The sequence below is a fragment of the Gouania willdenowi genome, chromosome 4 (assembly GCF_900634775.1).
Source record: "Gouania willdenowi chromosome 4, fGouWil2.1, whole genome shotgun sequence".
Lineage (NCBI taxonomy): Eukaryota > Metazoa > Chordata > Actinopteri > Blenniiformes > Gobiesocidae > Gouania > Gouania willdenowi.
In genome coordinates, this window is record NC_041047.1 from 1012279 (window position 1) to 1031751 (window position 19473).

At 35.7% G+C, this 19473-nt stretch overlaps 1 protein-coding gene across 7 annotated transcripts in view; it reads left to right on the forward strand.

Moving 5' to 3' along the window:
• The first annotated feature begins 688 nt into the window (after positions 1 to 688).
• The window catches only part of LOC114461816 (myomegalin-like), a 53122-nt gene continuing 34337 nt past the window's right edge, over positions 689 to 19473 (forward strand). For 6 of the 7 annotated variants that reach the window (XM_028444229.1, XM_028444225.1, XM_028444228.1 and 3 more), the window contains exons 1-3: positions 2358 to 2540; positions 3925 to 3971; positions 5643 to 5707. In XM_028444229.1, the coding sequence (XP_028300030.1) occupies positions 3968 to 3971; positions 5643 to 5707 (69 nt within the window). In that variant the 5' untranslated portion in view covers positions 2358 to 2540; positions 3925 to 3967. Of the gene's footprint in view, positions 828 to 2357; positions 2541 to 3924; positions 3972 to 5642; positions 5708 to 19473 lie in introns of those variants that run through there. The other variant, XM_028444226.1, reaches the window with a different exon arrangement.

Below are 19473 nucleotides of genomic sequence, written 5' to 3' on the forward strand. Positions count from 1 at the left end.
TTAACATTTAGATTTAGAATTAGATTTAACATTCAGATTTAGAATTAACATTTATATTTACATTAACATTTACATTTAACATTTAACATTTAACATTTACATTTATTTTTAACATTTACATTCACATTTAACATTTATATTTGACAGTTAGATTTGACAGTTTGATTTGACAGTTAGATTTGACAGTTAGATTTGACAGTTAGATTTACATTTAGCATATCTATTTATAGTTAACATTTATATTTATATTTAAAATTTACATTTAACATTTATATTTAGCATTTACATTTGTATTTTACATTTATATTTATATTTAACATTTACATTCATATTTAACATTTACATTTAGATTTAACATTTTGATTTAGATTCAACATTAACATTTATTTTTTGTGTACACATTTTTAAAAATGAACTAGAACATGCTGCTTTACATTCATTTCTGTCTGAAATGAAAGAAAAATGAGCTAAATGTTAAAAACATTCGGTGCCACGTAGAGTCTGATGCTAGATGGTCATCAGTTAACACTGTCACCAGTTTGAGCAGAGCAGCAGCGTCAGTGACATTGGACCTTTTGTCCCTCCTCTAATGAACTCTGGAGCTGACCAATCAGCAGGGGGCGCTTGGGGCGTGCGTGCGTGTATGTGTGTGTGTGGTGCTGACCAATCAGCTGTAAGGAGGCCATCCCTTGTGTCTCTGTGATGCTGCTGATGCTCTAACTGACAGGACAGCGTTAGTGACCCTCACTGACACGCTACAGACACGCTACACAGACAGGAGGAGGAGGCTGGGCTGGTTACCACAGCGACAGAGGATGCTGAGTTTGGTTAGTGTGTAACCTCTTTTGAACTCCTCCTGATTTAAAGTTTGCTCATCATTCCTGAAAAGAAATTTTGAGCTTTCTTCTGTGTGTGTGTGTGTGTGTGTGTGTGTGTGTGTGTGTGTGTGTGTGTGTGTGTGTGTGTGTGTGTGTGTGTGTGTGTGTGTGTGTGTGTGTGTGTGTGTGTGTGTACGTGTACGCGCATGCGTGTGTAGATGATGTGACGACTATCTCAGACTAACCGCCTGGTTGTCCCTCTTTCAGAAACGTCTCATATTAACGCTGTTCCCTGTCTGTGGTCGTCATGGGAACGCCTCTGTTACTGGTTTTTAGTTCACTATTGACGTATTGATTGGTGGGCAAATCTCTGCATTATTTAGTCAGTGTTCATTACGTTCTCTGATTCACTTCCTGTTTCATAGACAGTTGAAGGACTTCCACCCTAAAGTCCTTCTATCCTCAGTGTTTGTGTGTCTTCAACAATCTGTGATTTACTCTCTAACTTCAGCCACCAGAGCATGTCAGCGCACTGTTTAAAGCTAGGGTAGGTAATTTTCTCCAGATACACTTTTTAAGTTTTTGGTTGAAATTGTCTTTATGTTCTGACAGAAATGTAGATCTTATGTTCTCTGAAAAAGGAACCAAGAAAATCCATCATCTGTAGCAGCTGTAAACCTGTAATAACTTCAACCAATGGAAAAAAACAAACTGTTTTATTAACCAATCACGTCTCTCTATCTCCCTGTCATTCTAGATCCTTCACATGCACGAGTTCATCAGGGAGGCTACATTCAAAATCCTGCTAGCTATTGAAAATCACCTACCCTACCTTTAAGGGAGAGTTAACGTCCCTTAGGAGAGCTCTTCTTCTCTGCTTCCTTGTCTACTACCAAACCTCAGAGTTTGAACTGTTGCCCCCTGCTGTCACAGACCTTTTCAGATCACAACTTTTATTTTACATTGAAATATTTAACTTTTCCTGATTATTCAGAGCAAACAAAAGCAACACGAGTTGTTATTGTGACAGAAAAAACTACTAATTGATCTAAAAATCTACTAAATGATCTATAAATCTACTAGATTATCTAAAAAGTTACTAAATGATCTATAAATCAGGCTGAATGTTTCACAATTTCTCAATAGAAAACAATAGATGTTTACAGGCAGTGTGGCCGTGTGACATCATCAATCACATGATTTAAACATGGAGGAACTAAGGCTCTAAAACTGTAAAGTTGTCCTATTTTTAAAAGGCTATTAAATGATGCATAATAATGGCATACAGTAGATTTAGTAATAAACATTTATAGGGTTCATTAAATCAACACTGTGTGGGTCCGTCTAATTACTGGATTATTGTTTAAACAATGATTGAATCAATATTTTTAGTTTTTGTTGCTTTTCATTCCAACAAAGACTTATTTTTCTTTTCCCACTTTGAGAACAGTCAGTGTTTCACCAGAGGTTCACACCCAGACATACCTGCTCTGACATGTTCACCTGGAGAACACACGCACACACACAGAAAAACACACGCACACACACCGCATGCTGAAACAGATCAAGCTTTCATGCAGAAGCAGACTGTGCGTGTGTGTGTGTGTGTGTGTGTGTGTGTGTGTTCACCCTCACTGCCACGTCTCTCTGGGTTCTGGGCCCAGCAGCTGCTGGTCAAACATTGGGATTAAACTGATTGTGTAGTTATTCCTACAGAGGAAGGTAAGAAGCTGCTGCTGTTGTTTGTGTGTGAATGTGAAGTTTGTGTGTTTGTGTTGTTGTGTAATATTTGTCAGTCTGGGGGGACTCTGTGGTGTGTGTGAATGCCGGCCCGTGATTGGATGGTGGGTAGTAATGGATCTAACTGGAGTTAAAGTGGGATTTCTTTGTTTATGGGTGAATGTGTAGAAGATAAGGAACAATAAGATCAGATAGTACACACACACACACACACACACACACACACACACACACACACACACACACACACACACGCACACGCACACGATGATAGAAGTTTGGTTCAGATAAGCTACGATATGTCAGGATAAGATCAAATAAGTCAGGATAATAATCTAAGATAAGTTCAGATACGACATCATCAGTTTGTTAAAGATAAGTTAGAACATGAAAGTAAAGTTATCACTAAAGTTATTGTGTATTACAAGTTATAAAATGAACATGTTATCAGTTCAAATCATTTAAGTCAAGATAAGGTAAGACGTTGAGTTTGGATAAGATAAAAACATACAATAAGATAACTGAAGATAATGTATAATTATAATTATACATTATATTATAATTCAAGTTAGGATAAATTAATTTAAGATAAGTTATGATAATTAAAGTTAAGATAAGTTAAGATATTTAAGATAAGTTGAAATATTTTCGATAAGTTGAGATATTGTAAGTTTAAATTTAAAAATAGGATAAATTAATTTACGACAAGTTATGATAATTAAAGTTAAGATAATTAAAGTTTAGATAAGTTCAGTTACTTAAAATAAGTTGAGATTTAAAAAAAAAGTTGTGATTTAAAAAAGAAAGTAGATATAAGTGGAGATAAGTTATGATAATTAAATTTAAGATACATTGAGATATTCAAGATAAAGTGAAATAATTAAATTAAGTTTAGATAAGTTGAGATATTGTAAGTTTGAATATAATAATATAACAAGATCAGACATATATATGATTTATATGACAATACAATAAGATAAGTTAAGATAATTCAGGTTAAGATATTTCAAACTATGATAAGTTGAGTTCAGATACAATAAGAAAATATTGTATATAATATGATGTGATAACACAAGTTAGGATAAGTTAATCTCATGGTCTAACATTATGCTGATGTTATCTTTTTTTAATTAATTAACTTCCGTTATCTTATTTTCAGCAGTTGATTCAGGCCTAGATTCCTGTTTCCACTTCCTGTGTGTGTGTGATTAGGCTCCCTCCTGTCACCACTCAGGTGTTCCTCCTGATTGTCCTCCCTCACTATTTAAAGAAGTGATTTTAACAGAAAGTGGCTGCTGCTCTGACTAAGTCTGTATCTCTGAGTTAAATCTAGAATAAAAAACATAGTTTTCTTCTTCTTTTTCAGACACTTTGGTGAAAACCGTCTGAACCGTAGCGTGGGAACAGACATGGGTGAGTTTTCCTCTGCGTTAATTAATACACAACAAATAAGAAGCTAAATCTTAGAGCAGGGATGGGCAACTCTATCACAGTAGGGGACGCAAAAATGTGAATGTATCTGTTCCGACATTATCAACATGTACTGTATGTTAGCATTCAGAATAATGAGCATTAATGCACAACAAAAAACAAAGGGGTTTGTCTTTGAAGTATGTGGGTTTTTTTGGTTTTGTTTTGTTTTTTAGTTTTTGAATTCATTTTATAGATTTTCTTCTCATTATGGCACATTTTTGTTGTCTTTTGTCAATCTTGCTTTGGGGGCCGCACAAAAGTAGACCAAGGACGACATGTGGCCCCCGAGCCGCCAGTTGCCTCTGTCTGTTTTAGTGTATTGTTGTAATGCTTTAATGTAGTATTATATTCATCTTTAACAGAAAAGAAAATAAAAAGTCACAAATATATTGAGTATTGAAAATGAGAGCAGAAATGTTAAAATCCTATTAATTCAAATAAAATGTGAATATATTTGACATTAAATGTTGTTTACTTGTTTGTTTTTGTCCATTAATTTATAGACAATTCTCTTATAATAAACATCACTTGTACTGTATCAGAGATTTATTTCACTCACACTGTAGACATTGTTATTTTAGATGAAAAAAGTTCCTGAATTGTATCAGATTATATTATTTTAAATGAATTAATATCATCCACGAATGGAATCGGCAACAACGAATCATGATTCAAATCGAATCGTTACACCCTATTAGCTTAGCATGTAGCAGCGCTGCCTGAAGGTCAAAGGCAGGGTTGTGGTCAATTATTATTATGACGTAATTGTAATTGACATTTTTTTTGCTGTTTGTACTCATAATTGAATTGTAATTAAATTCAGATAATTTACTTTGTAATTGTAATTGCCAAGGAAATTTTATTAAAAAATAAAACAAAAAAACAAAACGATTTAATCAAACGCAAACCTGGTGAACCATGTTGCAGTTCTACGTTTCACACATACATAGTTAATAATGATTAAAATATGTTTCAGATCAAGTTTGCCTGTCAGTTCTCCTGAGAACAATTTTACTGTTTAAAAATAAATATATAAATCTCGTGTGTTTTTGTTATATTTTTTTGTTCTTGTTGTCTTTTTGTGTATTTTCCTGTCATTTTATGCAATTTTGTTAGCATTTTGTGTCTTTGAAGTGTTGTTTTTGTAGTTATTTTGTGTTTAAGTGGTTGTTTAGTGTGTCTTTTTCATTTTGTGTACTTTCATTGACATTTAGTGCATTTTGCTGTCGTTTTCTGTGTTTCTGGAGTTTTGTGTGTCACGTTAAGCGTCATATAACTTCCAACTTCATGAATTACAATTTTGTTTTGGGGGCCGCATGTGGCCCCCGGGCCGCCAGTTGCCTATGTCTGGTTTATGGCGTATTTATTTCAGGCACAGTAATTGTGATTATTTGTCATTGAACTGAAGTAATTGAGAATGTAATTGTAAATGATTTTTAGGGGGGAAAATCATTTTAATTTGAATTGTAATTAGAAAAAAAGGTTCCACGCCATAATCATAATTGAGTTGTAATTGAACATTAATGGTTGTAGATGGAATTGTAATTGAAAAATGTAATTGAGCCCCACCCTGGTACTGGGACAGGCTAATGTGTGATATTGTGTCTATAGATTCATCATGTGATCCAGGCCCAGGTCGACTGCGTCACACGCCCAGCGTGAGAGAGTTTGAACAGGTAAGAGCAGCAGGGGCGTGTCTAGGTGTGAGAAACATCCGGGGCTTAGCCCAGAGGAAAACAGCAAATGCACATTAGGCAACTTTATTTACAATGCTTATTAGGGATGTAACGATTAATCGTAAGGCAGTTAAAAATCGATTCATAGGTATCATGGTTGATATCGATTTTCTGAAAATTGAATCGCAGTACTTTTTTTAACCAGCAGAGGACGCCATCCACAAGTGTAGGCGGCGGGCGGAGTCTGCTAATACTTTCTTTCTGGCCGCCTTCTACTCTTAAATATGTTAATAAATGATTCATTACCCCTTTAGCACCGAAAGAATATCTGTAATATTACTTGACTATCTGTAAAAGTCACGTTTTTCTATTAGCTCTGTCTGCTAGCATAGCTTCTCTTCTTCACTGCAAGATATCTGCATGCCAACCGACCAGCGTTACCAGCGCCCTCTGCTGGTCCAAACAAACATGACGTAAATCAGTGCAATGACGGTTTTTTTTTTTTTTTAAGTCCAATTGTTAAGACACAAAATACATTTTCAGTTGCACTTTTAAAAGAAAAATAACTATTATGCAGTTTTGCATTGTTTATTATAGAACCAGAATTTAAATTAATAGGCTTCATTTTCATTTGTATTATTCCTTTATTTATTTCATTCAAGATTTATTTTTAGTTAAATTGCATTGTTTTGAATAGTTTATCAAGGAATTCTTTTGAAAATGAAAAATAAAAGGAAAATAGTATAGTATTTTCTAGTTTTCTTCCCAAAAAAAAAAAATTGTCTACAGTCCCATTTTGTAAAACAAATCGTGAGAGAATCGTATCGTGAACCCAGTATCGTGAATCGAATCGTATCGGGAGTTGAGTGAATCGTTACATCCCTAATGCTTATAAATAAACACAATATGCAGTTTATTAACTTTAAATATACCTGACTGCTTTACCATACATCTAAAGTTCCATTCAAGTAATTTCAGAATAAAGTGAACGTTTGTCATCGTTCATGACCAGGAGGATCTTCTTTTTCTAATAAATCCACTGGTATTTTTTGTATCTTTTAATTTCTCTCGTTCTTAGACTTTGGTCCTTTTCTATTTTTCTCGTGTTAGATGATTATGTCAATGCAAAGATGCATTTTGAACGATTTCATCACGTGTGAATAAAAAGACTGTAATAACATAATACTACTGTAAAGAGCAACTCCTTCGCTTTCAGAAACTGGTGGAATTTCTCAGATAAAGCAAATATTAGTTGTAAAAGAGGTTCGGGGCCTCTACAGGGTGCGCGGAATAGAGCCGGCGACACTATGGGAGTGTGACTCCAATTAGAGAGTCAGTTCTGGATTTATAAAGGCTTTAATTGGAAGAACGTGGTTCTGTAAACACAATGCAGCAGTATAAAGCATATCAGTAATTTAACACATATTTGAATAAAGCTGCATAAGTATTAACACACAAAGCATCATAAAAGCACTTAACTCAAAAGCAAACACTCATATAATGCAAATACAGTATAATGACCATGGGTGGCAATAATCAACATAAGCAATTAGCAAGAGAAATAATAACATAAATCAGAAATTAACCCTGGAAAGTATAGCTAACATAACCAGGATGCGTGAGTTAGCAACTATCACAAAGCAGCTAACGTAAACACAAATATCCTCCAAGATGCATTGTCATGAGTTATAATATGAATCAGCCACTACGTACATTTCTCATGTACACACATCTTCATGGAACAGGAGAGAAACACACACATGCAGCTCTGCAGCAGGTCAACATGCAACACACTCTGCTAAATAGGTTCCTCTTAAAGGGCTAGTAACAACATAACTGAAAGTGAAACACTTATAACAGGGCTTTCCTACATTAGTGAAGTTAGTTTTTACTAGCGTGTTCCCCGAGATGTGTTCAATGTCCCTGGGAAACACAGAAAAATGTTATTAATTTATAATATCCCTGAATAAATCCAGACGTATGGTCACCCTAATGTTGTTAGTATCAGAGATGGAGAATATGGATGTTTATTGCTCAGCTGTGCAGTAAACGAGGATCGTCGGAAAGTAGATTTTTTTTTCTCTCAAAAAATAATATTCGGGGCTTTAGATGATGATGATGATGATGGTGATCAGACGTGTGTGTGTGTGTGTGTGTGTGTAAAATTATTAAACACTAAGATAATACCAGAGGCGACAAGTAATAAAGTACAAATACATTGTTATTGTACTTATGTAGTTTTTTCTGGTATTTGTTCGTTACTTTTTTTTTTTTGAACTTTTATTTCTTACTTTTTTAAACAAATATCTGTACTTTCTACTCCATACATTTTAAAAATTAGCTTGTTAATTTTAAGTCCTTTGAAGATGACGTCACAACGTTAAAAAACGCAACATTTTGGTGGTTTGAGCTTTTTTTCCTTTAGTTTTACAGTTAATATTTTAAAGTTTTAAAAATGTTAAACTCAAAGCTCTGGGTTTTATTGAGCATTTGCACCTATTTTTTTTTTCTTGACACATTGTATTTATAAATTGTATCTATAATGAGTGCTAAATTCTCCTGGTGTTTATGAAGGTAACTTATTGAAATTATTTTCATGTACCAGTTTTTTATAAGTTCTTAAGAAATAAAAAGATTGCTGGTTTAAAACCCTGTCTTATTATTAAAGGGACATTTGTTTTACTTTTATTTTTTTACTTAAATGCATTAAAAGTACTTTTTTACTTTTACTCAAGTAAGGAAGAAACTTCAATACTTACTTTTACCTGAGTCATGTTTCAATACTTTTACTTCAGTACTAAAGACTAGTACTTTTACCACCTCTGATTAATCCACAAGACACAGTCATTAAAAAATAGATTTATTGAAAAAAATATGAAGACAAAAGACTTCTATCGTAGTGGGCGGGGCTAAAAACATGTGATTGTATCTGATCAACATTCATGTCAGCAATAGAATAATAATGACCAATCAGAGCATTAACACAGGAAACAACAAAGGGTTTGTGTGTTTTTTTTACTGGGATTTTGTTTTTCTGCCATTTTTGTTAAAAAGTCTGTGTTTTCGTTGCGGTTTGTGTGTATTTTGAGTGATATTTTGTGTTTTTGTTGACGTTTTGTATATTTTTCTATTTGATTTTGTGTTCATGGAGTCATATTTGCATTTACTTTGGGGGTCCCACTACTAGACTGACGGCCGCGTGTGGCCCCCGAGCCAGCAGTTGCTCATGTTTGTAAAGGATAATAATAAATAACTGTAACTAATAATGAGTTGCGGTGCAGCGTGCAGCTGTCTGTCTGGCCTCTGTGATGATGTCATGGATGTAATGGATGTGATTGGCTTGTTAAAAGCGAGCGTTTTGCTTTAATGAAATCACATTAATACCATAATGGCCTTTTAAAGTGTTTCCAGAGCAAACGCTGAAATACAGCTCAGTGAGAGCACAGTAATGGATTCTGGGAGCTGTGCCAGGTGCATTATGGGCCGTGGAGGTGCTGCTGTAATGACGGAGAGGTGAAGGACGAGGAGGCGGGGTCTCATCCACGCTCTGTTATGTAAAAGGAGGCGCACGCCACTCGTATTTCACTCCTCCTCTGTAAAAGGAATCAGTATTTCACAGAAACATGACGGCTGTTCTCCTGCAGGCTTATCACACGCCTGTTTACTGTAATAATGACATGAAAAGACTCAGATACAGTCGGCCCTTACTTTGCTAAGCATTTAAAGGTACACAGTGACTTTTACATTTAGCTTTTACATTTTGATTCAACATTTACATTTAGATTTTACATTTATATTTAGATTTAGATTCAACATTTATATTTAGATTTAGATTCAACATTTATATTTAGATTCAACATTTATATTTATATTTTACATTTACATTTAGATTTTACATTTATATTTAGATTTAGAGTCAACATTTAGATTTAGATTCAACATTTATATTTAGATTCAACATTTATATTTAGATTCAACATTTACATTTAACAGTTACATTTACATTTAACAGTTACATTTACATTTAACAGTTACATTTACATTTACCATTTAAATGTAGACTAAACATTTACATTAAGATTTAACAATTACATTTAGATTCAAAATTTACATTAAGATTCAGCACATAATTTATATTTAACATTTTCATTTAGATTGAAGATTTACATTTAGATTGAACATTTACATTTAGATTGAACATTTACATTTAGATTGAACATTTACATTAAAATTTAACATTTGTATTTAGATTCAACATTTCCATTAAGCTTTAACATTTCCATTAAGATTTAACATCCATCCATCCATCCATCCATCCATCTTCTCCCGCTTAGCCGTTTCCGGGTCGCGGGGGCAGCATCCTCAGTAGGGAGGCCCAGACTTCCCTCTCCCCGGCCACTTCCTCCAGCTCTTCCGGGGGGACCCCGAGACGTTCCCAGGCCAGCCGAGAGACATAGTCTCTCCAGCGTGTCCTGGGTCTTCCCCGGGGCCTCCTTCCGGAGGGACGTGCCCTGAATGCCTCACTAGGAAGGCGTTCAGGGGGCATCCTAATTAGGTGCCCGAGCCACCTCATCTGGCTCTTCTCGATGCGGAGGAGCAGCGACTCTACTTTGAGCCCCTCCCGAATGACTGAGCTTCTCACCCTATCTCTAAGGGAGAGCCCAGCCACCCTACGGAGGAAACTCATTTCGGCCGCTTGTACCCGTGATCTTGTTCTTTCGGTCATGACCCAAAGTTCATGACCATAGGTGAGGGTTGGAACGTAGACCGACCTGTAAATAGAGAGCTTCGCTTTTTGGCTCAGCTCCCTTTTCACAATGACGGACTGGTGCAGACTCTGCATCACTGCAGACGCCGCACCAATCCGCCTGTCGATCTCTCGCTCCATCCTTCCCTCACTCGTGAACAAGACCCCAGGTACTTGAACTCCTCCACCTGGGGCAGAACCTCATCTCCAACCCGGAGAAGGCACTCCACCTTTTTCCGGTCGAGAACATGGACTCGGATTTGGAGGTGCTGATTCTCATTCCGGCCGCTTCACACTCGGCTGCGAACCGATCCAGTGAGAGTTGAAGGTCACGGTATGTTGGAGCCAACAGGACCACATCATCTGCAAAAAGCAGTGATGCAATACTGAGGCCCCCGAACCGGACCCTCTCAACGCCCTGACTGCGCCTAGAAATTCTGTCCATAAAAGTTATGAACAGAATCGGTGACAAAGGGCAGCCCTGGCGGAGTCCAACCCTAATCCCCAGAAGGAGCACTCTCCAGTACTCCCTCTAAGGAATCCAAGAAGGGTGGATACTCCGAGCTGCTGTTTGGCCCATAGGCACAAACAACAGTCATGATCCGTCCCCCCACCCGAAGGCGGAGGGAGGCTACCCTCTCGTCTACCGGGGTAAACTCCAACGTACAGGCACTAAGTCGGGGGGCAAGAAGTATAGCCACCCCGGCCCGGCGCCTCTCACCATTGGCGACTCCAGAGTAGAAGAGAGTCCAATCCAATCCAATTTATTTATATAGCACATTTAAACAACAAAACGTTTCCAAAGTGCTGAACATGCGACCACAACAATAAAACCAAAACAATACAAATGAGCTCTGCCACTAAATGAGTATAAAACAATAAATAAAAATAAAACAGTTTAAAAGAATAAATATAAATAAAAACACATTAAAAACTATAAATAAGAATAAAACTCAAAAACTCAAAAACATAAAATAAAAGACACAGGACCACACAACTTACAGCCTGCCTGAGTCCAACCCCTGTTGAGAAGGCTGGTTCCAGAGCCCTTGTTATGTGTCGAGGTGAGACCGACTATATCTAGTCCGAACTTCTCCACCTCGCACACAAGCTCAGGCTCCTTCCCCGCCAGAGAGGTGACATTCCACGTCCCTAACGCTAGCTTCTGTAGCCGGGGATCAGATCGCCAAGGCCCCCGCCCTGGACGACTGCCCGATCCACATTGCACCGGCCTCATATGATCCCTCCTGCGGGTGGTGGGCCTACGGGAGGGCGGGCCCACCTCGTCCTTTCGGGCTCTGCCCGGCCGGGGCCCGTGGGCAAAGCCCCGGCCACCAGGCGCTCGCACTCGAGCCCCAACCCCGGGCCTGGCTTCAAGGTGGGGCCCCGGTAGCGCCAATCCGGGCGACGTGAACTGCCTTTGTTTTTTAATATACATATATGGCTATTGAACCGCTCTTAGTCGGACCCGTCACCTGGGACCTGTTTGCCTTGGGAGACCCTACCAGGGACATTAAGCCCCCGACAACATAGCTCCCAGGATCATTCGGGTACTCAAACCCCTCCACCACGTTAAGGTGGCGGTTCATGGAGGAGAAGATTTAACATTTACATTTATATTAAACATTTACATTTATATTAAACATTTACATTTAGAATTAACATTTACATTTAATATTTTTATTTAGATTTTACATTTACATGAAGATTTAACATATTTACATTTAGATTTAACATTTACATGAGGATTTAACATTTACATGAAGATTTAACATATTTACATTTAGATTTAACATTTACATGAAGATTTAACATATTTACATTTAGATTTAACATTTACATGAAGATTTAACATATTTACATTTAGATTTAACATTTACATGAAGATTTAACATATTTACATTTAGATTTAACATTTACATGAAGATTTAACATATTTACATTTAGATTTAACATTTACATGAAGATTTAACATTTACATGAAGATTTAACATATTTACATTTAGATTTAACATTTACATTTGGATTTAACGTTTAAATGTATATTTATTTTTCATGTTTACATATTTTTAACAATGATATATAACATGCTGTTTTACATGAACTTCTGTCTCAAATCAAAGTAAAATGAGCTAAATGTTCAAAGTATGTCGGCTAGGAAACAGTGAGTGAGTTTTTCACCTCATACAGGAGCAGAAAATGAATTTAGATTTGGATTTAAGATAAATAATCAACATGATGGTGCTCTTTGTGGTGATGGTTAGATGACTGCTGCTGACGAGTGCTAATGGACGCTGTGACCTCAGAGGACTCGTTTCCTGCTCTCAGACTTCCTGCAGATCAATGAGCGGCTCAGATTTCAGCTCAAACGCTCACAGAGAATCAGAGATGAGAAGCTATGGATTACATCACAAGATGTACGAGCCGAGGCCTCAAAGGGCGACACCAGCGTTTATAGCTCAGACCAAGCCAAGGAGCACAAGTCCAGTCTTTAAATGATCTACATTTACAGAGTCCCTGTAGGTCTCCATCACACCTCTGTGTGGTAGACACTCAAACATCTAGCGTCAAAAACTGATTTAAAGTCATCCTCCACTGTTTTTACAAATGTGTCCTAAAATCTTCTAATTGTTCTTATTATTAGATCTCTGTCTATCCAAATGCATTACAATGCACCATATTAGCCTTTTAAAAATAGGACTACTTTACAGTTTTAGAGCCTGTGTTCCTCCATGTTTAAATCATGTGATTGATGATGTCAGACTGCCTGTAAACATCCCATTGTTTTCTATTGGAGTGAAACATTCAGCCTGATTTTTACATCATTTAGCAGATTTTTTAAAAATTGTGACCACAGGGGGCGACAGTTCCAACTCTGAGGTTTGGTAGTAGACAATGAAGCAGAGAAGAAGAGCTTCCGGGGGTGGGTCCTTCAATAGTCTGTGATCTACTCTCTAACTTCAGCCACCAGAGCGTGTCAGCACACTGTAAAAGAGAGAGTAAAGATCCCTTAGGAGAGCTCTTCTTCTTTCTAAAACTGTAAACTAGTCCCATTTTTAAAATGTAATTTAACTAATATGGTTGAAAATAATGTGTATAATTAGACATAGATCTTCTAATAAATACATTTAAAAGTTTTTAAGCCAGATTATAAAGGATCTTTTTAACTCCATTAACAGTATTAAACATGTTTAACAGTCTGTAATGAGTTACATTAGAGAAAGACGACTAAAAGGAAACTAAACAGAAGAGTATGAATGAAGTCTGAAATGTAAAACCAGAGTTTTACTTCTGTTCACTAACAGGAAACACTTTGACTTTCAGATCCATGAGGCAAAAAAAACGTCTGCATTGATCAGTAGAGAATGGTATTGAGGTTAAAAATCATACATATATGTATGTATGATGCTAATGCTAATGCTGTGGCTGCTGCTCTGACTCTGATTCTGTTTGCATTGATTCACAGTGAAAGGCTGGAATCAAACAATAATCTGACCTGTTTCTATTTCCAGACGCTCAGTGACACATTGTAATCTAATCTATCACGCTCAGCTAACATTAGCTAGCATTAGCTAACAATAGCTAGCATTAGCTAACATTAACTAACATTAGCTAACAATAGCTAGTATTAGCTAGCATTAGCTAACATTAACTAACATTAGCTAACAATAGCTAGTATTAGCTAGCATTAGCTAACATTAACTAACATTAGCTAACAATAGCTAGCATTAGCTAGCATTAGCTAACATGAACTAAAATTAGCTAACAATAGCTAGCATTAGCTAACATGAACTAACATTAGCTAACAATAGCTAGCATTAGCTAATATTAACTAACATTAGCTACCATTAGCTAATCTAAAAGTCTAAAAACGACTCGTCAACCTCAGCGTCTGGTTGTGACTTCATGTTTACAGACTCCATGTGTTTGTGCTTCTCATCCAACGTCTCAGTTTGACAGCTACACACACACACACACACACACACACACACACACACACACACACACACACACACACACACACACACACACACACGCACACACACACTATAACCTGTTTTTAATAATATAAATGCTAAAGTTCAGAGCAGTCGTCGGTCAAACCGAGGACACACTGAGATCATTTCACTGTAAAAAGACACAAACGTGATTATATCTGATCAGAGGGTCACATGACCGTTGATCAATAATCATTTCAGTATTTCATTAATGGCCAATCAGAATCAGAGCATTAACACAGGGAACAACAACATTTTTATCGTCAATTTCTTTATTTTTCTCTATTTTTGTGTATTTTTGTGGTTGTTTCATGTGTTTTTGGATTAATTTTTTTGTATGTTTTTTGTCATCTTGTAGTTTTTTGGAAGATATTTCTGTGTTTTTGCTGTTTTTGGAGTCGTTTTGTGCATTTTATTACAATGGGGGACGAGAGCTGCTAAAGTCTGTTGTAATTGTTGCCCAGTACTACTACTACTAATAATATCTAATAATAATAACTAACAATAATAACTAATAATGATACTATCTAACAACAATTCATTTAGTCATTCATTTTCAGACACACTTATTCCTGTTCAGGGTCACGGGGTATCGAACAATAATAACGTGATAATTTCTAAATATAATAACTGCTGTAATAACTAACAACAATATCTAATAATAATAACTAGTAATAATAACGTGATAATATCTAACAATAATAACTGCTATAATAACTAATAATATCTAATAATATTAAATAATAATATATAATAATAATAACCAGACATAATAATTCGTAATAATATGTAATAATAATATCTAAACATAATAAATGCTATAACTAATAACATTAACTAATAATATTAAATACTAATATATAATAATAACTAATAACAATAAGTAGTATTAATAACAGGTGATAATAACTATTAGTTTTGTCATCTGATGTTTTTTAGTTGCCTTGTGTTTTTTTCTTTATTTTTGCTCTCATTTTGTCTTTAATTGTGTAGTTTTGAGTTTCTCAGTTGTTTTGTTGTCGTTTTTGTGTTTTTGTCACTGGTTTTAGTCGCACTAGGCGAGTGTCTCGGTAAAATGTCCGTCTGAGGGCTGTCGTTCTCTGAACTGTAGTTTCTCGTAGCGTTTACAGTGAAATGAATCACCGTGAAGGTTTGGAAACGTGTCGTGAACATTGTTGGCGTGTATCGTCCTTTCCTCTCCGTGTGTTTCCCATCAGTCCACCATCAGTGTTGTTGCAGCTCATTACTGATGCACTGAATGATGGTCCCCATTTGTTCTCGTTTTACGGAGCTCCTCTGTGGGCTCGTAACGCTGCGATCTGTGTGTAATCAAAGCCACGTCCTCGTGGTTTCCTTTAAAGATCCTTAAAGGACGAACATGTGGAGAGCAGATTTCTACACATTCCTCACACAGAAGAAGAACAATTGTTGTCGTATTTTTGTTGTTGTTTTGTGTATTTGTCGTCATTTTGTGTGTCTGTGTTGTAACCTTTTGTGAAACTATTTATTGTTCTCAGCAATATTTTATCATTATTTGTGGATGTGTGTTATTAGTGTTGTGTTTTTGTGTGTTTTTGTTGATATATGCGTTATTAAAATCAATGTTATGTGTATGTTTTTTGTCATTTTGTTTATTGTTATTTGTTGATGTGTGTTATTAGAATAATTGTTTGTATTTCTGTGTGTGTTTTGTTTGTTTCTGTGTTTATTGCGACCCTGTCCTGGTTTATCCAGGGAACCACATGTTTGTTCCACCGTGTGAAAAACATTTTGTGGACGAGTTTCAAAGAAACAATGAGATGTTTCCAGATGTTGTTTTTCATTGTCTTTGTTTCTTCTTCTTCTTCTTCTTCTTCTTCTTCTTCTTCTTCTTCTTCTTCTTCTTCTTCTTCTTCTTCTTCTTCTTCTTCTTCTTCTTCTTCTTCTTCTTCTTCTTCTTCTTCTTCTTCTTCTCCTCCCTGTGGTCACTCTGCGGTTCTCTCGTTCTTTTTCTTACTTCTCTGTTGTCTCTTGTCTTTCTCGTCTCTTACATTTTGTCTTGCTACATTCTCCAGCACGTTGACAGGCACATGTTCATCGTCACAGCTTTACTCACAGATGGCTATAGTGATTGTTGGAAGAGGAGGAAACGCCGCTTTTCTGCTGCGTCAGCTTTTCTGTGATAATGAATAAATATAAAATAATGTAAATATTTCTTGTTCTAATCAAACATGAGTCAACTAGCAAACACACAAAATACACAAAACAACAGAAAAAAATTACAAAATTTACCACAAAGACACACAAGATTAGGACAGAACATACAAATTAATTTAAAAAAACACAAAATATGAGAAAAAAACACAAAACGACAACCAATACACATAAAATGACACTAAAACACAAAACAACTGCAAACACACAAAATGTTAACAGAAATACACAGAATGACAGAAAAAACACAAAACAACAGCAAAAATAACCAAATGTAATTTTGCAAACAAAAAGACAAAAAGCACATCTTTTTCTTTTTTAAATGTACCATTGTTCATTATAGTTTGACAGATATTTTTACAGAAATAAAATAAAATATTAAATATTAAAAAAAAACTTTTTCTACTCAGATTTAAAGTTTTCAGGGTGAAAAGTGACGATAAAATCAAAAATAGTCAAAAAGGGACAAAAATGATTTGGTCCCGAGAAGGTTAGTGTGAATAACTTTACCAATTGTAACTAAACTTTTGCATCTACAAATTGTCATTTTAAGTTATAAAATGGGCCCCGCCCCCTGTGATAAATTGTTGTTTGATGTTTTCTTGTCTTCCTGTTGTTGTGTCGTGTTCTTTTCCTTTCTTCCTCACATTGAACGTATTTAAATCATTCAGCTTTAATTAAACTCTTCCTGCTGCTGATTTAATTCAAACCTTGTGAATGTTTTTCTTTTCTCTTCCTTGTGTTAGTTTTTTATCTTCACTGAGTTACAGACAAGTGTCTTTTATTAAGATTGAAGGTTTAACGTGTTTAGAGGAGCTGATGATTGACTTTTAAGAGTTTCTACTTGGTCTGGTTTATTTACACAGTTTTCAGAGCTCGTAGCGTTTAGCAGCCGCTCGCTCACTCCACGCTCACACTACGTTTTCTCTCTGTGGTCAAACGCCCCAATGTTTGCTTTCCTCCTTTAACGCTAGTGTGCGAGCTCTGCTGACCTTTGACCTCCCACACCTGAAGGCGGAGCCACACTCTGAACACTTCTTTTTATTTGTCTCCATTTAAGTCTGTATTTTATAACATTTCACTGTAATATTTTTTTAATTTTTTTTTTAATGTAAAATTTGGAATGTATATTTTTTTTCTTCTATTTATGCTATATTATATATATCATGTTTTATTTCAATTATGGTTGTTGTTATTTACATTATTTAAAATCTTGATTTTAATATTTCTACATATTTTATTAGTTTTTTTAACGTGCATATTTTCAATTTTATATTAGTTTAATTTCAGATTTTGGGTTCTCTACATTATTTTTTTCTTCTATTTATGCTCATTCATGTATGAAATATTTTATTTCAAATTTTATAGTTATTATTTAAACTCTTTGTTTTCATATTTTTTTATATATTTTATTAGTTTTCTTTAACCTGCATATTTTCAATTTGATATGTGTGCGTGTGTGTGTGTGTGTGTGTGTGTGTGTGTGTGTGTGTGTGTGTGTGTGTGTGTGTGTGTGTGTGTGTGTGTACCCGTCAGTGGTTTCCGACTGTGTGGGGACCCGTCACGTCACATAATGTTCCTAATGTTCTGGCTGTCAGTGTATTTAGGATCTAATACCTCAGATCTGTGGGAGTGATGGGAACCAGTGCTGACCTTTCTGTTGCGTTTGTAACCGTGGAACATCTGCTGGAAACAGCAGCGCTTTTTAAAGACTCCGAAAAAGGAAAAACAGTGTGTGGAAAATTAGGGGAAAACCGTGAGCTGCTTCAGAGCGTTTGACCTTTGGGAGATAGCGGGTTTCTGCGGCGCGCGGCGGATTGGCAGGTAGCTAACGAGCCCAGAAGGCTGAGCGCCGCCTGGCTCCCATCACCGCGCTGAGTCACGCTGTTAGTAAATACCAGCGCAATTACGGCTAACGAGGACCTAATGGAAACCACATGGCTGTTATTGAATTTGTCAGAGAGCGGTAGAGCGGGGACGGCTAACGAAGAGCAGCCACCGTGTTTTATACCGCGTTTGCACTTTTAACAAATACACAACCAAAGAATCTCTACAGAGTTAGTGTGTTAACCTTGTGGGGACCTCAGGCCTTTTACACATATTTACATTTTTTTATCCTCACAATTCACCCTGAAAACTCTTTTATTTTTCCATGTTTGATATAATGTTGCCCCTGTGTACCTCTACTGTTACTTTTCAGTTTTACACACTTTATTAACACAATGTAAAAAAAACCAAAAGCAAGTAACACTAGTAAATAAAAGTTATACACACATTTTTATATACACCTCAGAGGACCGCAATGTTTTCATGTTTGTTTTTTAAATCCTCATATTCATTTTAAAAACTGCTTTATTTCACCATGTGTTGACCTTGTGGGGACCTCAGACCTTTTACACATATTTACATTTTTGATCCTCACATTTCACCCCAAAAACATTTTGAACAAAGCATTTTTATGGCTTGAAATGGAAATTAAATTTATAAATCTTTTTTTTTTTATTTATCATACCATTCTGAGGACTTTACAGTTCAGCTTTCAACAAACCATTTTTATACCTTAAAATGACAATTTTATTTGTAAATTCATAAAAATGTCGCTACAAAAGTTTTTATTACACTCGCCTTCTCTGGACCAAAGAGTTTTTGTCCCTTTTTGACTATCTTCATTTTTCACACAGAAAACTTTAAATCTGAGCAGAAAAAGTTTTTTTTTTTTTTAAAATATTTAATATCTTTTGTTTTATAAATACATTTATAAATTACCTGTAAAAAGTAGTCAAACTATTGTTAAAAAACTACATAAATAATAAAAAGATAGTGAAAAA